This window comes from Neopelma chrysocephalum, unplaced genomic scaffold, assembly GCF_003984885.1.
Source record: "Neopelma chrysocephalum unplaced genomic scaffold, ASM398488v2 Primary Assembly neopelma1_65b, whole genome shotgun sequence".
NCBI classification, from domain to species: domain Eukaryota; kingdom Metazoa; phylum Chordata; class Aves; order Passeriformes; family Pipridae; genus Neopelma; species Neopelma chrysocephalum.
In genome coordinates, this window is record NW_020897723.1 from 2,929,161 (window position 1) to 2,938,513 (window position 9,353).

The window sequence follows — 9,353 nt, forward strand, 5'->3', positions numbered from 1 at the left end:
CAGAAATCACCTGAGGAGGCACAGCAGCACCAGGCCTGGCCTCTGCCCCAGCAGGAGCTGCAGAGCAGCACGAACAGCGGTGCCACCTCCATTAAAACCACTCCAAGTCACGCTTGTTGCTGTCTCTCCACTTTTACAAGGTCATGGCTAAAAGCAGGGCAGGAAACCTCTGCAAACACGGGAGGAAGCAGCCAAGGAAGCTGACTGAGGAGTGTCAGCAGGCACAGGACACTGCCAGATTCCCTTCACCCACAGCGGCCTCCCAAGCAGATCCTGGAGCACAAGAGCTCCAAGAAGAAGAGCAGGGACAGGTGAAAACCAGCTGCTCATCCATGAGCCACCCCAGTGACCAGACACCTCCAGCTGTGTGGGACAGAGGTGTCCCAACACTGCCACTGCTTTAGCCAGGATTCTCAGAGGACATTCCAGCCCCCCTGTGTCACCCAGGCTGCCTTCACCTCCAGAGCCCACCCTGGCACCTGGTGGCAGAACCTCACACGAGAGCCAGAAGGAGACTCATACAGCACATCCACGGGCCATGTTTCTCTAAGCCACTTCCAAGCAAAGCTGGCTGTGCTTCCCCATCCCTGGAAGCATCCAAGGCCAGGTTGGATGGGACTTGGAGCAAGCTGGGCTAGTGGAAGGTGTCCCTGCCCCTGGAAGGGGGGTGAAATGAGATGATCTTTAAGACCCCTCCCAACCCAAACCATTCCAGGATTCTGTGACTCCCTCTGTGCTTACCTGGTGGCGGGGGCATCCTGGCTGATCCTGAGCTCCCAAGAGCTGGGAAGTCTTCCTGAGGTAAAGGGCATTTGTTAGTCACTGTGGGCTTTTTAAGGCCGGGGGGCTCTTTGGGTGTACCACAGACAGCTGAGGACTTTTCCGAGTGACCATTCACGACAGCTGTGGGTCTGTCGGGGCCGTGGGGAGCAGGGAACACCCTGGAGGGCTGCTCTGCTTCCGGGGGCTTTTCCGTGGATGGCCTGGGGAACGCCGCGTCCGGGGACGGCCGTGGGGACGACGGTCTCTGCTTCTCAACCCCCACCTTCTTTTTCTTGCCCACTTTCGTAAAAGTCTGTGAGGTAGAAGCTGCCAGCAAGGACGAGACGTCGAACATGGTCGGGGTGTTCCGGATCTCCTGGGTGGTCAAGCCGCCGCCGCCGTCTTCGTCGTCCGACTCACAGAGTTTATTGCTCTTCTTACTTCCCTTCGAGGTGTTCAAGGATGGTTTTTTGGCTGGCTGGCTGACACAGGGGTTGGTGATGGCTTTGACCACGTTTTTGCTGGAACCGTTGTTCCACGCAGATGTGATGTTGGTTACTGTCTTATTGTTGGGCTTCATTTTGGACACCAGGGCTGGGAAGTCCTCCTCTTGGAAGGCCGCTTTCTTGGCAGTCGCTGTGTATGTCAGAGACATCCCAGACGAGATGGTGGGAGCTGCAGAGGATGACAGGCTTGGGAAATCTTCTTCTTTAAGCTTAACCAGTGCTGGCTGAGCAGAGCTGTGAGGAAGGGAGAGGTTGGGGTTACCCCGTTACGGCAGCACAACCCCAACAGGCAACTCTCCACAACTCTCCACACCCTTCCTCAAACTGTTACTAAGGGTGGCACAAGTGACCCAGCTTTAACAGGACACAAATGCACTCAGGGTTACCAACTGCACCTGCAATGGGTCTCCTCAAGAAGTGCCACCAGCCTTGCTGTGTTACCAGCACTGTCTCAGCACCCCTCACCTTGACCAGAGCTGGCACAGGCGCATTCGAGCTGCCACATCCTGCAAAGGCAACGCTCTCGGGGACATGGTGGGATTGTTGGGGTGTCCTGGGCAGAGCCAGGAGCTGGACTTGATGATCCTTTTGGGTCCCCTTCCAGCTCAGGATATTCCATGGTTCTATGATTCCAAGACCAAGCCATGAGCTGCAGCAACAGCTGGTGCCACAGGTGAGCGGCACAGGAACAGCTCGAGGCAGGAGGGGATGGGCAGGGGAGGCACTGAGAGATCAATCTCCCAATATTATTTTCCACAGAAATGCAGGACATAAATAAACTTCTAAATCTGCTTTCTCACTGCTGCAGCCCTGCACAAACTTACCCTTGGAGAGGTCCTGCTGCCGAGCCAATTGCTGGAAAGTCGTCTTGGCTGAGAGCACCGTTAGCAGCTGCTTCTTTTGGAAGAGTGACAAAAAGAGCAAAGAAATGTTTTCAACTCAAGCCCATTCACTGCAGAGTGGGGGCTACCAATGAACACAACAGCAGCATTACCAAGCCCTATTTTCAGCAGCTGATGATGACATTAACTGACATTCCAGAACGATTTAAATCCATGCATCACTATTTCCTTCAATTAACTGCGTTCACCATTATGTCATGGCATACAGGAAATTCATGATAGTTTAAGTGAGTAAAACATGGGGGGGAAGTACTTAGTGAGGGAGCCTTCTAGAAACTGAGATGCCAATGCCCCCAGTCTTGCCCCGAGGTTGCCATTCAGCCACTTGCACAGGGTCAGGATGTTCAGCAGAGCCTCCATGCTCCAACTGATTTATGCCAAAGCTTCTTCACCTGGAAAGCTGCTCCTCTGAGCAGCCCCTCGCACCTCTGCCCAAACTGCTCAGCAATTAGTTCCTGGGCAGTGGTTTTACACTCAAACACAGCTCATTCCCAGTTTAATGTGCCTTAAAATCCCAGTTCTGTGCTGCAGAGTGCAGGGACAGATTGGTGATGGCTGTGGAAGGGATAACCCTGCCCGGACCCCCCAGATGAGCTGTACTCATTAACCACACAGAGCTCCCAGCAGCTCCCAGCTCCATAAAATCTTTAAGTGAAAATCTTGTTGCAGGAGCAATAAAACAGTGGAAAATGGGTTTGGAGGAACAGTAATATCAAAACAGCACTGCACTGTGTTTATGTGCCCCAAACTGGACCTGGGTCGGGTTTGCTTTCACCAGTTACAAACTTTTACTGGGAATAACTTGGTCTCAAAGAAGGGGAAACTCAGCTCAAGCATCCCAAAAATCAGTTCTTCCTGCTTGAGTGGGAAATGTTACGTTCTTGGGTTATCTTCATTTGGATGTACCATCACCTCATGTTGTATGTTACTTGTATTTGATATTTCTACCCAGCTCCACCTCAGGTCCAACCTGCTGCAGGATCCCAGCCCGCTAGGACACATCCCACTGCAAATCCCTGTCGCTGATTTAAGGTTCTGCAGAGCTCCATCCACACCCAGCAGCTCTTGGGAGCAATGCACAGCGACTCCCACCTGTGCCAGGCTGATGTGCAGCCCCATTCCTGCTCCCTGCAGCTGCACAACCTGTTCCACACTCACCTGCCACGTCGTTGGGAGCCTTTGGCACACGTTTGGAGCCGAGCACGTCGGGATCCCTCAAATCCTCCTTCTTCCCTCTGCTGCTGCCGCCGTCCTCTTTGTCCTCCACCCTTTTCTTCTCTTCCTGCCGTTTGGCTGCCACAGACGCCCTGACTGCTGCTGCAACATCCCTGTCTTCTTCTTCCCTGCAGCACAGGGCACATCTCCTTGGTCAAGCAGCAAGGAGCAGCTGCCTCGCTCCAGCTCTCACCTCTCTGGTGCCAGCTCTGGTGACATCCCTGACCTCGTGCTGCCACCTGCTGAACCAGCCCCACCACTCCAGCCCACCCCAGCCAGGCAACATTCCCCCCTGCATTTCCAAGTTTTCCATGTGGGAATAACAATCCAGGCCAGAATTGGTATGAACAGGGACAGACAACACCAAGGATGAATGGGGCACCTGTCTCTCCCGTTCATTTTCAAACGTATGGAATCATTTTTGGAGGCCACAGGAGCTCTTGGAGACACAGTTGGTCATGAACTCCCATCACATGCACAATCCACACACAACACTGACATAGGAGTGGTTTGGGATGGACTTTTTCCCCGCTGGAATCACCAGTAATGAACCAGCTGCCCATCCAGAGAGAAAAAGAAGAAAATAAGATGTGCAGGATGTATAAAGCACCCAGGTCTGGTGTGGAGGAAGAGACACAGAAATGCAAAATTTCATTTCAATATTTTACTCTCTTCCCAAGCACTCTGTCTGGCCACACAGAGATGTGTTAGTTCAATGAAAAGCACGGTCCTTAGAACAGGAATTTCATGACTACCCAGGCCAAAAACTCCATTAAACCTGCACAGACTCATCAGCTACTTCAGAAAATCCTATTTAGAGAAGTTTGCATAAAAACAGCTGCTGAAATTAATTTAGGGTTCTGAGTTTATTTATCCCACAAGCTGAGGATCACATTGTTTGCTTCCTGAGCTGAAACTTCCCACAAAGTAATTCCATGTTGACCAAGCTTGTAGCCAGCACAGGGACTTGGACTGGAGGCTCATTCTGCTCCCAGCTAAGGATTCACCACGGAAGCCTCCAAATTTTGTACCCACTTCCCACAGATCCACCAAAATATTGTGAATTGGCAAGTGAAAAACAACACTGAACAGGAGTAAAACTCCACCCAGTGTTGTGCTACTCACCTCTTGTACCTCCAGCTGCCTCTCCTGTTCTGTTGGCTGCCCCGGCCGTTCAACCTGCCCGTCCTCCCTTGCCTGTTGTACCTGTCAACCTCTTCATAGTCCTCTGCACCTACAACACCTGAACAGGAGGGAGGGTTGATCACTCTCAATTATTTCTCTAATCTGGCAATCACACTCTTCCTGAAAAATGCAAAAATACACTCGTACAAACAAATTATCTTCATTTCTTTCTGATGACTAAGTCGGCAGTTTTTCCTAAAATTATGTGTCACTGTTAAATCCATGCATGGGGGGAAAAATCCTACAACAATTCAGGTAGGAAAGGACCTCTGGATGTCACCTGCTCCAGCCCCTCACTCAAAAGCAAGGCCAACCCAAAAGCACATCGGTTGCCCAGGGCCTGGTCTGGTTAAGTTTTGGTCAGCTTCAACCTCTACAACCTGTCAGGTCCTGTTCCAGGATGAACAGGAAGAATTTCTTCATGGCTATGAAATGTTCACCAGATGTTCTTGAAAACCCTCAGAGCAGTGGAATTGTTTGGGTTGGAAGGGAACTTAAGGATCAACCAGTTTCAGCCCCTGCCATGGGCAGGGACACCTTCCACTAGCCCAGGTTGCTCCAAGCCCCGTCCAACCTGGCCTTGGACACTTGCAGGGATGGGGCAGCCACAGCCTCTCTGGGCAACCTGTGCCATGCTCCCCCAGGGAAGAATTCCCTCCCAGCCCCTGGAGGGGCTCCGTCTGTGCCACGCTCACCCTCGTTCCTGCGGGGGTGCCGGGGGGTGTAGGTGAACTGGAGGTCGATGTGGCGGTTCTGGCGGGCCTCGGCCCTGCTCTTGCTGTGACAGGCTGTCTTGTGGGCCTTGTAGTCGATCTCGGTGCGGAAGGCGTGCGTGAACTGCTCCGTGCTGCAGCGGCCCTCCTCGCACAGGAAGTGCTTCTCGCGGAAGTGCTCCCGCAGGTACTCGTAGTCACTGTGGGGAAAACGCAGAGCTCACACCCCTCCAGCACCTTCTTCTCATGCCACACGGCCGCTCTTTTGGCGACAAATCCGGGTGGTTGGGTTTTGTTACATCCCCAGGGAAGCCTTCCGGTGAAACCCCTTCTGTGCGGCCAACACAGATCACAGCACACGGCCCAGATGTCCAACCAAACCCAGGGGTGGATGCTCATCACACCCAGCTGTGCTTAGGGCGCGTATTTCACACAAAAAATTACTCCCATCCCCTTTGCACATGAACTTTGGAGCATTAGAATCACGGAATTCCAACTTTAACAATTCTGTAAAAGACCTCTAAGATCCCTGAGTCCAACCATCAACCAGCACCACCACCATGTCTCCCCAACTGCCACACCCACATGTTTTTTGAACACTTCCAGGGATGGGGACTCCACCACCACCCCTCTGGGCAGCCTGTTCCAATGCTTGATAACCCTTTCCATGAAGAAACATTCCTAATGTCCAGTCTACACCTCCCCTGGTGCAATTTGAGGCCGTTTCCTCTCGCCCTGTCTCCCTCTTGGAGGTACCACACCAGGCAGCTGCTGTCAGGCTGAAAAGCACAACCTTCCATGCTTAACGTTAAGGAAGAAAATCTTAAGGCATGAACTAGACACAAAGTGAATATTTTGGCTGTTTGTCTGAGGAACAAGAGACTGCAGCCAACCTGCTCCCATTCTTCTGCTCTGCCATCAAACACCACTTTCCCTAAAATTCAAAGCAGACCCAGGCAATCTTTTCCCCCATAATTTAAGGCACAGAAAGAGCTCGTATAAATGATGTTCTTGGCCCAACCTGTAGTACTCCTGAGCACCATCAGAGTCACAGAAGTGGCAGAAGTAGTGATCCCTGCGCAGGTGTTTGAGCAGCTCGTCGTTGTCCAGGTACCGCTCGTCGCAGAACTTGCACAGGGGGTGCCCCCGGTGGGACGTGTCGTCGGGGTCCCCGTGGATCCGGTGCCGGGCCAGGTCCTTCCGGGAATACCACTTCCTCTCAGAGGTGAAGATCTGCAGGGATGGACAGACAGAGATAATGCATCACCTCTTGTGGACTGAGAACAGGAACAAGCCGGGGTTGTGCCCAACTCGTCTGTTTGGAGGAGTCGAAGACTTGCTTCAAAAAGATGCAGTTCGACCACCAACACCTGAAGTGTTTGGTGATTTCAATTCAAGTGATGGATCCAAATTAAATCCAGCTTGAATTTCTCTCAGTTTGCACACCGGAAACAGATCTAATTAACTTTTTTCCCCTTTCACTTTTTTTTTGATACAGCAACAAACTCTAAATTATCATCTCTGGGGGAGGAAAATCCTAAGTATGCATTTATGAGCACACAGTATTTTGCATACTCAAATTAAAAAGCCCCATAAACCCCCAGTGAGCTGTTTTACTTTCCTCAGACAGCAACCACCCAAAATAGCTACAGAGTAGACACTTGGATGAACAAATTCTGCATCACAAGCCAACCCTCTGTCCCCACTAACACGTGAGCTATTTTGGTAGGAAGGTTCTGGAGACACCAAAAGGATCAACCCAGCCTTGACAACAGAATATCCTTTATTTCTGGCCTAGACAAGGTCTGTGAACTTGCTGTGGGAAAAGGTTTGTTTAGCTTTGCCAGGGCTGATGGACTGAACCTTCTGCAAGTTTAAGAGCTTCTTTTCAGTGGGTACAAGTAACTCTTTGGAACAGTGGAATTTTTTTCAGTGAAATAAAAATCTCTACAATATTCTGAAATCAAAAACCAACAGTTTTAATATTGTTTGTGAATTCTCTGGGAGAGAAAACGACAAACGAGTTCTCTCAGTGCTGGCTACACTGACCATGAAATACCTCCCTGGGGTCCTGCCCTCCCTCCCTTCAATCAGCTCCAGGGACTGCACGACCACAGGAAAGAGTCAAATCTGTTCCCAATCTTATAGGGTTCACTCAGGTCAACCTGCTCCCTTCTGGATCCCATCCCTTCTGGCAGCAAACTCCAGCTCACCTGGCACACACCAACTGTGGCACCACCACCACTGTGGGGTTTAATTTAAAATCTGGAGAACCTCCAGCCCTCCTTCATTAATCAGTTTGTGGAAGCTGAAAGACTTCAAATAAAGCAACTGGCCTCGCTGCAGGCAGGCAGAGGAAACTAAAATAACTGCTGTTCAGCCACCTCCTTCTTCCCAGCTCCCCAGGTACTCTGGGAAGTCATGGAGGGAAAGCCTCCTCCTCCCCACACATCCCAGCAGAGGCCCAGCTCACCTTCAGGTGTTTGACACAGAGTTTGCAGCAGAAGAGCTCGTGCTGCTTCCTCATGTGCTGCTCCAGGTCTGCAAAGGTGTTGAAGGGCTTGGCGTCGGGGCACAAGGAGCACTCGTGCTGCAGCAGCTTCCTAAGGGAGGAGAGAGTTCCCAAAAATGTGCCAGTTCCCTCCCAGCACCCCGAGAGCTCCATCAAAACACAAGCATTCTGTCCCTGGCAGAAAGCTCCAGCTTTATGGGTCTTCCAGCATCTGTAATGAGGTTTGAGTCCTGCTTATTCCAAGAATTTTGTCCTGTGTCAGGAGTGGGATGGAACCAAATTACACTGATGTTCCAACTGCAGGAGAGGAGCTGAGCAGTGTAAGAACGACACTGTCCCTAAAACTGAGGGGACTGTAACAATCCCTGTGCTTACTGAAGATCCAGCTGGTTCCTGCAACATTCACACCCAGTTTCATTACACTTTCCACTGTCAGAAACTGAGGAATACAGTGGGAAGGGATGAAGAATTGTAATAGAAAAGGAGGGGGAAAACAACCACCACAAAAAAGTCCACCCCACAGGGGTTTCCAACTCTGCCAGAGCACTGGTCTCAGTGGGAGACTCCCACTCCCTCATTTCCATAAATATAACACCATGTAAAATTGTAAATGTATCAAAGTTACATCCTTAGCCCAAACCTGGGGGGATATAATATCCAATTCTCCAAGAAAAAGGTTCCAATGCCTGCCTGGCTTCATCTTTTTCACACTTCTTTCCTTTTAGCTGCTTTTAATTATCTTAAACCCTCCTAATTAAGCATATTATGAAAAATACTTGTGGAACACGATGCTGATGCCACCTTTTTACTCTCCATTGGTTTTTCACTTCACCCTTTTTCTCTCTCATTCAGAATTAAGATCTTTGTAAAAGCCAAGATTGCTCTTCATACAATATTTGGCACAACTGGGCTGGGTAAGTCCTTAATCAGCCCAGCAATAAATACAAGACTAATTTTATTGGCACCTGCAGATATTAATATACAATTAATAGTGATTATGTCTTCACCAATTTCCACAGCAGCCATGCAAGGAATGGAAAGGTTTTCACCAAGTTTGCCGCTGCTGAAGGTGCAAAAAAATGACTTTTACTGACAGAGCAAAGCTTCTGTGCTGCAGCACTCCTGCCTTGAGATGCTGTGAGTGTTCCCTCCACTGCCCTGCTCCAGCCTCTCACCTGCCCAAACACGTGCCCAGCAGGTGACTCACGTACCCAGCACCTCCATTCCCAGGAAACCACAGCACCCTGCCCTCCCAAACACTTCCTGCCACGTCCCAGAGAGGGGCCAGAGCTCACCTGTACAGGGCATAGACCTCCCCATCCATGAAATAAATGTCGTATTTCTTCTCATGCTGCAGCTGGTGAAGGGCTATGGAGGAGAAGGACGGGAGCTTCCTCCCAAAAACCACCTGTGGGACACAACACCGGGATCAGCGGGGGCTCTGGGATCCCAAGGAGCCTACAGGGGCTCTGGGATTGCAGGGGGCCTGCAGGGGCTCTGGGATTGCAGGAAACTCCGGGATCTGGGATTGCAGGGAGCCTGCAGGGGCTCTGGGATT

At 50.9% G+C, this 9,353-nt stretch overlaps 1 protein-coding gene across 2 annotated transcripts in view; it reads right to left on the minus strand.

Annotated features, from left to right (window-relative positions):
- Window positions 1–9,353, minus strand: part of ZNF598 (zinc finger protein 598) — a 14,018-nt gene that overhangs the window by 3,219 nt on the left and 1,446 nt on the right. The window contains exons 2-9 of one of the 2 annotated variants that reach the window (XM_027684008.1): window positions 9,091–9,203; window positions 7,757–7,886; window positions 6,305–6,516; window positions 5,266–5,483; window positions 4,511–4,628; window positions 3,329–3,513; window positions 2,093–2,162; window positions 742–1,502 (exon numbers count right to left, since the gene is read on the minus strand). In XM_027684008.1, coding sequence (XP_027539809.1) covers window positions 742–1,502; window positions 2,093–2,162; window positions 3,329–3,513; window positions 4,511–4,628; window positions 5,266–5,483; window positions 6,305–6,516; window positions 7,757–7,886; window positions 9,091–9,203 — 1,807 coding nt within the window. Of the gene's footprint in view, window positions 1–741; window positions 1,503–2,092; window positions 2,166–3,328; window positions 3,514–4,510; window positions 4,629–5,265; window positions 5,484–6,304; window positions 6,517–7,756; window positions 7,887–9,090; window positions 9,204–9,353 lie in introns of both variants that reach the window. The other variant, XM_027684007.1, reaches the window with a different exon arrangement.